The sequence below is a fragment of the Meriones unguiculatus genome, chromosome 15 (genome assembly GCF_030254825.1).
Source record: "Meriones unguiculatus strain TT.TT164.6M chromosome 15, Bangor_MerUng_6.1, whole genome shotgun sequence".
NCBI lineage: Eukaryota > Metazoa > Chordata > Mammalia > Rodentia > Muridae > Meriones > Meriones unguiculatus.
This window is the reverse complement of record NC_083362.1, coordinates 1,873,829-1,888,986: the sequence shown is the minus strand read 5'-3', so window position 1 is coordinate 1,888,986 and position 15,158 is coordinate 1,873,829. Positions and strand designations below refer to the sequence as shown.

At 48.3% G+C, this 15,158-nt stretch overlaps 1 protein-coding gene across 3 annotated transcripts; it reads right to left on the bottom strand.

Annotated features, from left to right (window-relative positions):
* Positions 1-369: 369 nt before the first annotated feature.
* Positions 370-15,137, bottom strand: Znf3 (zinc finger protein 3). 3 transcript variants are annotated; one of them, XM_021661810.2, is made up of 5 exons: positions 15,010-15,137; positions 11,932-12,064; positions 10,005-10,096; positions 9,440-9,566; positions 370-8,185 (listed from the first exon to the last, which is right to left on the bottom strand). In XM_021661810.2, exons 2-5 carry the CDS (start codon positions 11,984-11,986, stop codon positions 7,146-7,148), a joined length of 1,314 nt encoding a protein of 437 aa, XP_021517485.1. In that variant the 5' UTR covers positions 11,987-12,064; positions 15,010-15,137; the 3' UTR covers positions 370-7,145. The 3 variants fall into 3 exon arrangements, with proteins under 3 accessions (XP_021517485.1, XP_021517486.1, XP_021517487.1); XM_021661811.2 differs by lacking the exon at positions 15,010-15,137 and adding an exon at positions 13,775-14,697; XM_021661812.2 differs by lacking the exon at positions 15,010-15,137 and having other exon boundaries at positions 11,927-12,058.
* Between the last annotated feature and the right edge of the window lie 21 nt (positions 15,138-15,158).

Sequence of the window (15,158 nt, the reverse complement as noted above, 5' to 3'; positions counted from 1 at the left end):
AGTCACTGTACAAAAGCCTGAAAACCAGAAGCCTGTGTAAGAGTTCAGTGGGGTAGCACCCATCTGTAATCTCAGCATGCTACAGCAAGACAGGAGGACAGCAAGACAGGAGAGGCAGGTGTGTCCAGAGCTCACAGGCAAGCTGGCCTGTAGCAGCAGAGAGACCCATCTTATATGGGGCTGCGGTGGAGAGCTGAGGTCTCAGCCCTGACCTCCACACACACACACAGAAAATAAAAAGGCTGTATTCAGACAGACAGGCAGGAGGCCAGTGAGATGGCCCAGTGAGTGTGACAGCCTGAATTCGATCCCTGGCGCTTGCGTGACAGAAGAAAACTGGCTCCTGAAAGCTGTACTGTGGCCTCTACATGTGTGACATGGGATGTGTGTGTCCCTCAGCATAACGACAACTTAAAGAGTAAGATTAAAGGTGCTGGGTGGCTCAACACTCAGAGCTCTCCTTGCTCTTCAGAGGACTGGAATTCCGTTCCCAGCAGTCATATAGCACATTAAGTCCAGTGCCAGAGGACTGACACCCTGTTCTGGCCTACAGACACCTGTAAGCCTGAGTTTAGTGCGCATGTGCAGGCACATGTACATGTACATAAGTAAATGAAAACTGCATAACATGGACAGTTTTCATTTAGGTCCGCTTGGATCATTAAAGTTCTCCGGGGTTGGGGATTTAGCTCAGTGGCAAGTTGCAAGGCCCTGAGTTTGGTCCTCAGCTCTGGGGGGAAAAATTCTCCATATAACTCTGACTCAAGCTGGCCCTGAGCTCCCCATGTTCAAAGGCTCTGATCCTCTTGGTTCTAGCCCCCAAGTTCTGGGATCACAGGCCTGAACCTCCACACTGTTTACAGTGGAGGTAGAACCCTGGGCTCCATGGTTGCAAGGCAGGTATTCTGTGAACAGGGCTGCAGCCCCGCTTTGTGTGTGCAGGGTGTGTCTGCGGGAGGGTTTGCCTGGTCCCGAAGTCGGGGGACAACTTGCAGGAGTCAGTTCTAGCCTTCCACTTTGTACGGAGGTCTGTATTCCAGCCAAGGTGGCCCGTGGCCCGAGGCACTCTCCCTGTCACCGCTGTCCTACTTGTAGGACTGCTGGGGTCACGTGCACTGCTTCACGAAGCTTTAATCAGGCTCGTGGAGCTGGACTGATGTGGTCAGGACCACAGGTCAAAAAGCTCCACCGTTTCTTGCCCGCTGTGGAAGAAGTGGATGCATGTGGTGTGTAAAGATACGGGGGGGGGATTAATCCACCACGGTGAGTGAGTCAAAGAGCAGTGGGTATCAGCCACACGCTCATGCAGTAACTGCACAGGCACCTGGGGGAGATTAACATGGTAGGGTGGAAGCTGGTGTGCACAGTAAGCTGGAAAAGGCTCCATGGAAAATGTCACGTGTAAGAAAGGCCTGGCAATCCCAGGCCCTAGTAGCAGTGCCTGCCCAGGTCCGGGTCCAGGCAGGCGGCACCCCCTGAAGGTCAGTCTGTGCCAGAAACCCCGTCTCAGCAGTAACCAAGGGGCTGGAGACGGAGTTTGGGGGTAGCCTCCTTGCTGGCATGTCGGAGGCTGGGCTCAATCCCCATCGGCAAAATAATTACAATGAACATACAGTAAGGTTCCCACAGGAATTTCTTAGGTAGGTAGGTTAGGGGAGGAAGACGAATTCTATAGTGTTCTATAGTAACTATGGTACTTCTGTATCATCAAGGCAAGGTCTGTGGGATGGAGGGGGAAGAGGGCAGGTTAAAGATTTCAGCCCTCTGCACAGTGAGAGGCTCAGCAGATGGAGGCACAAATATAGCAAGCTGTTTGATCCCTCAGACCAGTGTAGTGGAAGGAGAGATCCAGTTCTTAAAGTTGACCTCTGGCCTCTACATGGGACCTCCTGTGATACACACAGAAAAAATAAATAATTTAGGCATTTCTTCCAGGGAACAACACAGAAACCCATGTCACACACAGTGCTACAGTACGTGATCTCCCATGAGCTCATGTGTTGTGTATTTGGTCTTCACTGGGTACGGCACTTGGGGAGATGGTGGAAACTTTGGGAGGGAAAGCCTAGATGGAGGAAATGGATGGCAGAATCCATCCCTAGAAGATACCTAGTCCCAGATGCCATCTGTCTTGTCTTCCTGGTCGCCACAAAGTGAAGTCTTCACCGTACGGTTTAACCACCATGTTCAGCCTCATGAGTCAAGGATTGGTTTCTGGCCGGACCAAGCAAGTAGGTGGGCTTGTTGAAGGACATCAGCTGTGGATCTGTAGCTTAGGTAAAGGACTGTTTATTCAAATGTTACCTGTTCAGCTGTAAGGACATCCCAGCATCACAAAGGCCACCAGGGACTAGCATCAACTCCATTTCGGTTAAGTAATCTCTACCACCTCCCATGAAAGCCTTAGGTCACTGAAGTCATGGCAGGGCCAGAAACGGATGTCCAAGTCCTGCTCATTTGTCTTATAAGGTATTCAACCTTGTGAATTCTGTGTGCGCACCCCACAGGTGCAGGTTCCAGCAGAGCCAGAAGAGGGCATCACATCCCACGGAGCTAGAGTTACAGGTGATTGTGAGCTGCCAGTGTGGGTGCTGCGAACCAAACTCCAGTCCTGTGGAAGAGCAGCAAGTGCTCTTGATCACTGAGCCATAGCGCAAACCCCTGTATTTCAATTTGAAGAGCATCACAGGTGGAATGGATTGTGTACTGGCCACAGAGGAATTACTTTGATGATCTTCAAGTTAGTCTAAAAATGCTCACATATGAAAGCAACATTAAACAGATTCTAAAATGTCCGACATTTGGAAAGGCAATGTCATTTCATCACGTAATACTCAATTTGTAGAATAAATGAATAACCTGGGAAAAGAGGAATCCACAATAGGTGAAGCTGTGAGCTAAGATTGGTGCTTACCCATAGATGTTTTATCCAGGTCAGTTATCTGGCCAGGGCAACAGTACAGTATACACAGGCAGGGAGAAAGTGTATGGGGAAAGCAGCCTGCAGAGACCCACTGTGAGGCTGGCACCAAAGTCCTCAAAAGAGTTAACGAAGGCAAAGGCCAATTCAGGAGTCATGAGAATGGATCAGATGTTGACTGAGAAGCTATAGGGAGGAGAAGGAACAAAACACGGCCTTTGGGATGATTCCATGTTTGGCTTAATAGGCAGTTGGCCCTAAGAATCATCACTTAAGCTGGGCAGATGGCTCATCAGTAAGCGTAGATACTGTGGTGGTCTGAACGAGAATAGCCCCTACAGTCTCATAAACTTACATGCTTACTGCTCAGTGAATTGTTTGGGAGAGATTAGGTGTGGCCTGTGAGGTTTCAAAAGCCTACGCCAGGACCAGTCTCTTTTTTTCTCCCTTCTCCTTCCCCTTCTCTTCCCTTTCTCTCTGCTTGTTGCCGTGGATCAAGATGTAAAACTCTCAGCTCCTGCTCCAGTTCCTCCTGAAATGATGATCACGGTCTAATGCTCTAAAAGCAAGCCCCCAGTTAAATGCTTTCTTTTACAACAGTTGCCTTGGCCATGATGTCTCTTCATAGCAACAGAACAGTAACTAAGATACTGTTCTACAGCACCCAAGTTTGGCAGTTGTGAACCCTTGTCAGACAGTTCACAGCTGCCTGTAACTCCAGCTCCACAGGATCCAGGGCCCTTCTACAGCTTTCTCAGGCCTAAACTCAGACATAAAAAGAGCATCTTAAGAAAATTGCTGTTCTAGAAAAGGACAAACTATCCTAGTAACCACAATCACATTTGTGTGAAAATAGTCTATACACTTCTTGAGTCATTACTGACATAGTTTGAATAATGCACCAATGCACCTAGCAAAACCATAGGGTTTACTGGGGGTGGGAAAGGGACAGGCTTTCATGTAGCTCTCAACAACAGCCTTGCAGTGCTGGAGGTCAAACCCAGGGCTTTATCAAGTGAGACCAGCACTCTGCCAGCTGAGCTACATCTCTGGCCCTCAGGCCTTTTTTTTTTTTTAAGTGGGGAGAAACACCTATTTAAGTTATTTACGTAAAAAGGTCCTTGGAGAGCTTTTGGTGTTTTGAGACAGGGTTTCTCTGTGTAGACTTGGCTGTCCTGGACTTGCTCTGTAGACCAGGCTGGCCTTGAACTCACACAGATCTGCCTGCCTCTCCCCCCTCCTTCCCCCCGGAGAGCTTTTAAGAACTATCTTTACATTGGTCATAACAGATCAGCCTGTAATCTCCAAAGCTGAAAATGCTGCAGTAGGATGGAGTTCAAGGACAGCCTGGCTTACATGGCAAGGTCCCACCTCAAACAGAAACAGAAGAAAAACAACTTTTCTTCTTTGTTTCGTATTGTTTGTCAAAAATAAACAATCTAAACATCTAATCCCAGCACTCAGGAGAGAGGCAGGTGGCTCTCTGTGAGTTCGAGGCCAGCCTGGTCTACAGGACAGTCACAGCCACACAGAGAAACTCTGATACACAGAAAGAAACAATCCAGTAAGACGCCAATCATTAGCACGGCTGGTCCTCTTCCCTGAGAAGTGCACCCGAAACTAGGCTCTGGGCTTAGAACCTTTATCACAGCCATCTGAATTGGACCTCAGAGGTGTCACTGGAGATGGAAGGCTTTACAAGCAAATTCCTAGCCAGCTATTGGTAGCATGTGCTTGTAATCCCAGCACTTGGGAGGTAGACACAGGAGGATTAGGAGTTCAAGGTCAGTCCTGGTTCATAAATGAACCACAAAATTAAATGAAAATTCCTGAGCCAGGCGATGGTGGCACCTGCCATTAATCACAGCACTTACGAGGCAAAGGCTGGTAAGACCTCTGAGTTTGAGGCAAGGCAAGTTTCAGGACAGCTAGGGCTACACAGAGAAACCCTGTCTCAAAAAAACCTCAAAAATTAAAAAAATAAATAAATAAAAATCCTGGATCAGAGAGATGGTAAAGACCCTTACTCCTGCCATGCCTAGTAAAGCCTCAGTTTCATCCCTGGAACCCACAAGGCAGGAAAAATCCAACTCCTGCAAGTCAACCTGTGACCTCTATGTGCATGCCATGGCATGTGTATGCACGCATCAATAAACACACCAAAAATAAATGTAAAAAACTCCTGGGCTGAGATACATAATTCTTGCCCAGTAGGAGTGAGATACTGGGTTTAATCTCCAGAAGAAGGGAAATAAAACTTCCTTTGCTATAAATGAAAATGTTCTTCAAATTTTTCTTTGATAGAAAATTATGTTGTATTGCTTAAAAAGACAAACTGGAGGCTGATAGTAAAACTGACAAGGAGGCAGAATCTGGCTCAGTTTAATCTCTAGTAATGAGAGTGCCAGCAATGGAATGGACCTCCTACTCACATGCACGAGCCAGCCTTAACCTCACTTTATAGCCCAGGCAGGCCTAGAACTTGTGATCCTCCCAAGTAGCTGAACCACCTGAACCACCAAGCCTGGCAAATGCTGACGGAGCCAAAAGGACCAGTTCCCTAATTCTGTGAAATTAAAGACACTCATTAGATGATCTGTTACAATACCCTACAAAGAAAGTGAGATCACATCCACCTTAACATCAGTCTCTTCCTAACTTTCCTGTTCTGTGGCTGTGACATCCTTCTACAATCAAACCAAGACAGAGCAACTTGCCCATTGCCACACAGGAGCTAAGCACACCTTCTTAGGTTTCACCGCCAGTCTGACGTTATACCACACAAAAGGGTCTCCAGCTCACAAATCCCTAAATGAGGAATGAAGGTGGAAATAGCTGCAAGTATTTAAACAGCCCACAACAGTGTGTACAAGAGATTGAGAGAGCTGCGACAGGAAAACCTCAAATTTGTCACCAAAAAATGGTTATCAAATAAACTTTTCAAAGCTCACTTTTGGATTCCATTTGCACTCACTGTGCTGTTTTAACTCACACTTGACTCCCATACAGGAACATTCCCCTCTGAAAACCTGTTCTGTTTAACAGTGCATTTCATTTATGCTACAGGATGAGCAGGGTTGGGCAACTATGGGAAGCTATCCGTTGGGCTGGGAACACTCAGGAAGCACCACCCATACCCAGTGAGGAGCCTGCTGCAAAGCTAGCACCCCAGTCCCTCTCCGGCTTTCCAGTCTGTGAGAGGTGGAATCTAGAGCTCCAGAACCTGGGTGTGAGAGGGCAGGACAAGCTGGGTAGGTGAGTTCCCTGAGAACATTCTAGTAACTAGAGGTTGACATTACATTACTTTTCACCACAGGAATAGGAAGAAAAGAGGACAGGAGTCAGGCCAGTGCTAAATGTTTCTGATCTCCCTCAGGCTATGTACTGCTCTGAGATTCCCAGTCAGTCCTATTACAAGGGAAGATGTGGGGTCTGCCTACGGCACAGCCAGACTCCTCTTGAAAGCATGGTTTCACTGTTCTAGAAACCCCTGTTGGGGTCTTTTGTTTGTTTTGTTTCCCCCCAATAAAATAAACCCATCAGCACCCAATTTCCTGAATTCCCGGAATCGTGTATCAAAGCAGCATATTCTCTGTCCACTATTAAAGCTGGGTTAGGAAGAGCGGCTTTGAAATGCAGCTGGTAGGGGCCTCGAACGGTTGTGAGCACCTTTACCCCAGCACCCAGGAGACAGAGGCAGGCTGGATCTCTGAGTTCAAAGACAGCTTGGTCTACATAGTGAGTTCAAGAACAGCCAGGGCTACAAGTGAAACCCTGTCTCAAAAACACAAAACAAAAATTAGTCTCTGTTTCTTTTCCCAGAACTTACGATGACCCAGAATATTCTTCCTTCTGCCTTCTGTGCTTATTAGACTGACTCCAACTAGCTGAATCCTTGGAACTTTGTTGCTAATGAGCTTCCATCCCATCTTGGAAAGAAAGGCTCTTCTGGTTTGAGAAAATGGTTTAGTGCAAACCCCTTTCCAAAAAGGGGTGACTAGCCTCCAAGCTTCCTTCTGTTCCCAGTGCTTAATTTGCTACTTGCCTCACAATTTTTCAAGAAATCCTGGTGATCACTGTGCCAGGATGATTTTCATTTTCCCAATCTGTCCCTCCTTCTCTAAGTGAATGGTCTAAGGTGGGACACATCCTGAATTGGTCCTATTAAAAAGTAAAGCAAGAGCTCTGTAGACTCAGCAAGTGAGAGAAATGGTACATGGCTCTCTCATGTGGATTCTCTGATGTTTAATTCCGTAGACCCTCTGAAAGAACTTTCACTTACACCCGTTACAGTCAAAGGCTTCTCTCCAGTGTGAATCCTCTGATGGCGAACAAGAGCTGAGCTGTACCTGAAGGCTTTGCCGCACTCGCTACATTCATAGGGATTCTCCCCCGTGTGGATTCTCTGGTGCTGAATAAGGCCTGAGCTGTAGGTAAACTTCCCTCCACATTCCATACATTCATAGGGCTTCTCGCCCGTGTGGATTCTCTGGTGCTGATAGAGGTGTGAGCTCTGGCTGAAGGCTTTGCCACACTCGTTACACTCGTAGGGCTTCTCTCCAGTGTGGGTCCTCTGATGGTGAATGAGGGTGGAGCTCCTGCTGAAGGCCTTCCCACACTCGTTGCAAGCATAGGGCTTCTCGCCAGTGTGGATCCTCTGATGGTGAGTGAGGGTGGAGCTCCAGCTAAAGGTTTTCCCACATTCAGTACATTCGTAAGGTTTCTCCCCAGTGTGAATCCTCTGATGGAGAATGAGAGCAGAGCTACAACTGAAGGTCTTCCCGCAATCTTTACATTCATAAGGCTTCTCTCCAGTGTGGATTCTCTGGTGCTGAATGAGGTGCGCGCTCTGGCTGAAGGCCTTTCCACACTCACTACATTCATACGGTTTCTCCCCAGTGTGAATTCGCTGATGCTGAATAAGGTCTGAAGTTCGATTAAAACTCTTGCTACATTCATCACACTTATGGGGTCTGCCTCCCATGGGGAATCTCTGATGTGAAGTAAGTCTGGAATTCACAGGGAAGCTGTTCCCCATACGAGCAAGCTTCCCCTCAACTGTCACTTGGCGAAGCTCTTGTATTCTCCTGTTCCGTCTTCCGACAGAGGAGTCCCCCAGCTGCCTCTTCAGACCGACTTCCTGTCCATAAGTGTCTTCAAACTTAAGACCCTGAGAAACATCCTTTCGGAATCGTCCCAATATCAGGTCACATAACCCCATACCCTCAGAGATTACTTGATCATTTCCAGTTTTGGATTCACCATCTAAAAGAAAAAAAAAAAATGCAAGTGTCATATGATGCTTGTGAGAAAATGAATAAGGCAGAGGACAGATAGTCATGTGTCTATGTTTACAGTGCCTGAAGCACATGCCTTTTTGCTGGCCTGAAGAGAGGCCTTCCAACTTGTATGTGTAACTAAAGCAAAGTAAGGCAGTTGGGCTGAAGAAAAGTCTCTTGAGGGACCATAAGCACCAGGTGTCACGGGGGCTCAGCCAGAGGAGGTAACTCACACCTATAACCCCAGCACTGGAGGGGCTGAAGTGGAAGGATTACACAGCCTAAGGCCATCCTGGTCTACTTAATCAGTTCCAGATCAGCTTAGGCTGCAGTGTAAAACCCTGCCTCACAAACTCACACACATACCCCCCCACAAAGACATAAGTAACAAGAAAAAACACCGGAGCTCAAGAACTCAACAGCTCTAGCAGCACAGAGAAAGCATCTAAGTTCTTTGTTTGCTTGTTTGTTTGAGGCAAGGTCTCATGTAGTCCAGGGTGGTCTCAAACCCATTATGTAGTGATCACGAAACAGCTGGTCTTCCTGCCTCTACTTATCAAGTGCTGGGATTACAGGTATATGCCACCATGCCCAGCTGGCTGCTAAGGGGCTCTGTGTGTTTTTTCCATAGATGAGTGTCTTGCCTCCATGTGTGTATATCACACCCATGCCTGGTGTCTGTGGACGCTGGAGGAGGGCATCAGATTCTCAAGAACTGGGGCTACACAAGGTTGTGAGCTGCCATGTGGGTGCAGGGAATCAAACTTGGATTCTCTGGAAGAGCAGCCAGTGCTCTTAACCACCGAGCATCTCTCTACTCCTGCTTTGCATTTCTTGACATCACATTCCACACCTATAAAACGAGGATCAGACTAACCACCTCCGCTATGGAGTTACTGTGAGGATTAAATGCAAGGATATCCACGAAACCTCCCTGTACATAAGAGTTATCATTCTTACTGTTATTAGTTTTCTTTTTAACATTTCCTTATTTTTAAGGTGAAGGATTATTTGTCTGCATGTATGTATGTATGCACCATGTGTGTGTCTGGTGCCCTCAGAAGCCAGAGGACAGCTTCAGGTCCCTGAAATGGAATTACAAACAATTCTGAGCCTCCATGTGGGTAATGGGAACTGAACTTGGGTCTTCTGCACCATCAGAGCTTTCCAACACTGCACTGACACAAGCACACCCTGAAGCCAAGAGGCAGCAGGTTCTGTGGAGAGTCCAGGTCCTTACCCAGGGAGAACACATTCCCGTAATTCTCCAGCATCACATCCCTATAGAGGTCTCTCTGTGCAGGTGCCAACCGCTGCCACTCCTTCCAGATGAAGTATACGGCTACATCCTCAAACGTCACCAGCTCCTGAAACAGTCACATGGCCATACATGCAATTTCAGGGCAAGGGATGGGACTGGCAATACCAAACAGCAACCAGGATGGCACTGAGCAATACCTCTTTGGCAAGTGGGAGAGGTGAGAGCAGCGCCAGCGTGAGCGTCCACAAGAGCATTGATGGTGTGGTGAAAGCCTAACTGCCCTCGGAGAGTCCGTATCAGAAGCAGTGTTTAAACTAACATCCATTTGTGTAGCCGAGGGTACCACTGTGATTGTCAGTTCTCTCTCTAACATGTGGGTCTAAGGATTGGACTCGGGTTGGCAGGACTGGCAGCAAACACCTTCACCCACTGAGTCATCTCACCAGCCCCAGAACCGTGGTCTTGATGGACATAGTTAAGAATTTAGGACGCTGACTGAGACATCAAAACAAAAAGAAACACAACAAAGGAAACCATGGCTTACCTGGGACTTGGCCTTTAGAAGCGCAGCAGCCAACATCTTGTCCCCCAGACTGTCTTTGTCAGTAAAGGAAGGGACTTTTGAAGAAGCAAGAGCTGAAGGACAATACCAGGTCCAAGAATCAGTCTACCTGCTTTGTGATCCACAGTCACGCGGCTCAAAACACCGCCCCGTCTCTGCTTTCATGAAAGATGTTTCTAGATCCATATCCCCCCCCAGGTGGTGCTAGAGAGCAAACCCACAGCTTTGGGCACGTACGCAGGTTTCTCCCATTGAACTCCATCGACAGCTCCTCTGACTACTCAAGCCCTTGCCTCGCGCTGGGCCGGGAACCAGCTGTGTTCCCATTCCCCTTCCATGAATGCAAACTCCTGTAGGAATTCCTTACAGAGGAAAATGAACATCTTCCCTCAACCCCGACAGAAAACACAACACCCACACCTTTTTCCACCCGCAGACCAGTCTTTATTCAATAGAATGCTTCCTGCCTCTGCACGTGGCCACACACTTCCTCGCCAGCCAAAGTTTGCTGTCTCTCAGCACCTACCCCACCACACATAACCCCATCTGACAGAAAGGTCATCAGTGGTTTCTCCTGGTAAACATGGGAACCGCAGCCAGAGGTGCTGAATGTTGACCTAGCGTACGTACTTACCCAGAAGTCCTATCTCCCAAAACTCTCTAGTGTTTGGGGAATTTGTTTTTTCTTGGGGGCCGGGGGTGACTGTGGGTGCAGGCATGCCACGGTGCACATGTGGAGGTCAGAGGATGGCCTCAGGTGTCAGTCCCTGCCTCTGCCTTGTTTGGGACAGGTATCTTTGCTGTTGCCCTGCTACGTGTGCCATGCTAGCTGGCCTGTGAGCTTCTGGGGATCCTCCTGTCTCTCCTCCCACCTCTCCACAGGGATGCTGGGATTGCATGATTACAGTCTCACTATATGTCTGCCTTTAATGTGGCTTCTGGGATTCAAATTCAAGTCCTCATGCTTCTGTGGCAAGAGCTTTTACCCAGTGCCATCTCTCCAACCCCACAACCCTTTAATGTTTAAGAAAAAGGACAAAAATGTAATGAAACCCCTTATTATATATATGTACTGTATGATAGTACAAAATATTTCAAACGGGGAGTTCAGGCCAGGTGAGAGGGCTCAGTGAGCAAAGGCACTTGCCATCAGCTAACTGCCTGAGCCTGATGTTTACCCACCCCACAGCCAATGGGGGAAATGAGATAACCAACTTCGGAGGGTTCTCTGACCTCTGCACGTGAACCTTGGCGCTCTGTGGCACACATGTCTGTACATATCACATACAAAGGAAATAAGTTTGATTTAAAAAAATTAGTTCAGTAAAAGGTTATCTTGGTTTGGGTGTGGTACCATGTGCCTTTAATGCCAGCATCCTGGGGGCAGAAGCAGGCAGATGACTAGGAGTTCCAGGGTATCCTGGTCTACAGATATAGGAAGTCCTTCAGTGTAGGAAGTCCCTGACCACCAGCCAAGGCTACACAGCAAGGCCTTGCCTCAACATAAATAAATAAATATGGGAGAGAGACAGAGAGAGGAGGGTGCAGAGAATGAATCAGGCAGGGCATGGCAATAGACATCTGTTTAAGTCCAAAACTCCACACACAAGTCAAGAACATGGAAAATTCAAGGCCAGCCTGGGCTACACAGTGAAACCCTGTCTCAAAAAACAAACAAGCATACCAAGTGTGCTAGCCCACACCTTTAATCCTAGCACTCAGGATGCACAGGCAGGTGGATCTGTTATGTTCAGACCAACCTAGTCACAAAGTGAGTTTCTGGCCAGCCATGGCAACAAAGTGAAATCCTATTTCAAAGAAAAACAGAAACACAAGCAAGAGAAAAAAAAAAACAAAAAACAAAAAACAAAAAAACAGAAATAACCCCCCTCCCAAGCCCGTACCTTACCACTCTCTAGCAGGGGCTGAGGTTCCGGAGGTGCATGGGCTGCCCGAGTTTCCATGGGGAGACTGAAATGTTCTGGTCGTTGCTCTCCTAGCTGCAGACTCAGAAGGAAGCGGGATGTGGAGGAGAAGGAGCACTGTAGAAGCAAGAGATCAAAGCTGAATTTTTAAATGCCTCCTGATTTCAGAAAGAGGGAACTATACCTCAGTTATGCAGGAAGAGCAAGAAGAAACACAGAGGGCTATTCTTTTAGATCCCTGTGAATATGACACTTCCTCCCTATGAGACCACACAAGGAATCCAGATTTCCAAACCGTGCTCCAACATTCTGAGTGACAAGTGTAGCAATAAGATGGATGTCATTCACTAGAATGACATGACTGACCTGAGCCAGGTATGGTGTCCTGCACATGTAATCCCAGCACTAGGGAGGAGGGGGCAGGAGGATCAGGAATTCAAGGCCACCCTGTGCCATACGAAACCTTACCCTGAGACTAGAGATGGCTCAGTGGCTAAGAGCACTTGTTGCCCTTCCTTAAGACCCAGATGCAATTCCCAGCACCTACACTGCAACTCACAACATCTGGAACTTCAGTTCCAGGGAGTCCAATGTCCTCTTCTGACCTTCACAGACACCAGGCACATACATGGTGCAGAGACATATATGCAGCAAAGCACCCACACACATAAAATAAAAATAAATCTTAAAAAGAAACTTTACCTCAAAAAACAAAAAACAAAAAACAAAAACAAAAACAATTGTGCTTCTTTTAGCCCTTCAAGAGATCCCGTCTCACAAAACAAGGGGCTGGAGTGATGGTCAGCAGTTTGGAGCACTGGTTGCTCTTCCAGAGAAGCCAGGGTTTGATTCCTAGCCTTCACATGATAGCTCACAGCCATCTCTAACTCCAGTCCCAGGGAATGTGAGGCCCCTTTTTGGCCTATGGGGACACCGCATGCACGTGGTACCCAGACACACACACAGGGAAACACCCACACATAAAAGAAAAACAGAGACAGAGCAATCTGATGTGGACCTCATTACAAAAAGGACAATCAAAGGTACTGGAGAGGTGGCTCAGTGGTTTTAGAGCACTGGCTGCTCTTCCGGAGGAACAAAGTTCAATTCCTAGCTCACAACTGGTGAACAGACATACTTGCAGGCAATATACCCATACATATAAAGTTAAAATTGAAAAAAGTATACTGTTGATATTGTGCTGGGCACAGTGGTGCATGCCTGTGATCCCAGCACTTAGAGAGGCAGAGGCAGGTGGATCTGTGAGTTTGAAGCCAGCCTGGACTACAAAGCAAGTCCAGGATAGCCAACGCTACAAAGAGAAACCCTGTCTCGAAAAAACTAAAACCAAAAACATTTTACTGGGTGGTGGTGGTAGTGCATGCCTTAATCCCAGCCCTCAGGAGACAGAGGCAGGCTGTGAGCTGGAGGCCAGCCCGGTCTGCAGAGCTAGTCCAGGACAGCCAGGGCCACACAGAGAAGCCCTGCCTCAAGAAAAAACAAAACAAAACCTGAACCAGCAACTTGGGGTGGGTGGTATGGGCCTGAAACAGAAACACAAAACACACGTAACTGAAAAGCTGACTCCAAAGTAAAAGGCAGGCTGGGCATGGTGAGGCACACCTTCGATCCCAGTAGTTGGGAGGCAGAGGTAGGCAGATCTCAAAACCAGCCTGATCTACATAGAGTTCCAGGACAGCCAGGACTATATAGGGATCTCCTGTCTCAAAAAAAACCAACAAGCTTTCTGTGTCTGAGTCAGGAAACAACTTTTCTAATAGAATCTTTTGTAACCCTGCTATCTGGGCTGTGGGCAGGGCCTTTTACCTGTCCTGTTGCCAACTCAAATGGCTACAGAGGACCAAGAAATTCCACCTGACAGCTCAACGGTAGCCTCAACTCCTGGACCCTTTCTTCCTTCTTTGGAGTTAATCCTGTATGATTAAAGTAGCAATGATTGGAAATTTAGCACCTTTTGTTCAGTTCCTGGCATTTTTTTTTGGGGGGCGGGGGGGTTCAGATAGGACTTCCGAGTATGGGCAGACCAGCCTGGAATTCACTGTGCAGTACAGGCTGGCCTCGAATTTATATCACACCCCTGCTTCATTTGCTTCTGTGCTGGGATTACAGATGTGAGTAAGCAAGGCTGGCTAACTGCAGGAGATTCACTCTAGGTCTGCGTTTCCCAAACCTGTGGGTCGAGATCCCTTTGGGGGTTGAAGGAGCCTTTCACCGGGGTCACCCAAGACTATGGAAAAACACAGATATTTACATTATGGTTCATATCTGCAGCAAAAATACAGTTATGAAGTAGCAATGAAAATAATTTTCTGGTTGGGGTCACCACAACATGAGAAAGTGGATTAAAGGGTCACAACATTAGGAAGGTTGAGAGCCACTGCTTTAGGTGTTACCGGTGCTGAAGGAAAGTGGGCAAATGGAAACATCAGGTGAGGTGTATTTCTAACACACTCACGAGGTGAGGGGAGGAAAGGGACAAATGCCATTAACAACCAGCAGAGACCATCACAGACGGTCTTCTCATTGCACCCTGGAGGGCTGAAATGAACTGAAGGTTCTGTGTGCATCTAGGTCACAGTCACTTCTGTGGGAGGCCTGATACAGGCAGTAAGCTAAACCAAGTCATAGGACATTGGGTCTTGGTGAGGTCCCCGCGCGATCTTTCCGAGGACCCGAGTTCGCACCTCCTCCCAAACCTTAGTTCTCACTTCGAGCCAGCACTGCTCTCTCTGCTTCTCCGAGCCAGTTACGGGGGAAAACAAACTTCCTTTTCCTGCCCCAGCACAGACACCGGTGCACGGAGTACCGGGTCGGCGTAGCTGCTTTTAGAGAGGGACCACATCTGCAGCGCACTGTAAACACCAGGGCTGGGGCAGCGGGGACACCGAGGCAGACCCGGAGTCCCCATCCGGGCACGCGGGACCACGCTGCGTGCGCGGAGCTGGGCCCGGGCCCGCGGGCCGCAGAGGTGGGAACGCCAACCCCCTTCCCCGGCGACCGCAGCCTCCGCCTCACCGAGTCCGGGAGGCGGCCCCACTCACCCTGGGGACAGGGACGTAAGGCTTAGGGGGCCGGGCACGAACCAGACCCCGCTGGAGCCTGTCACAGACCCACAACCGACCACAGAACAAAGAACGGAAGCGCCCTCCCCGCGTCGCTTCCGGGTCGGGCTTCCGCACCCGACTGCAGC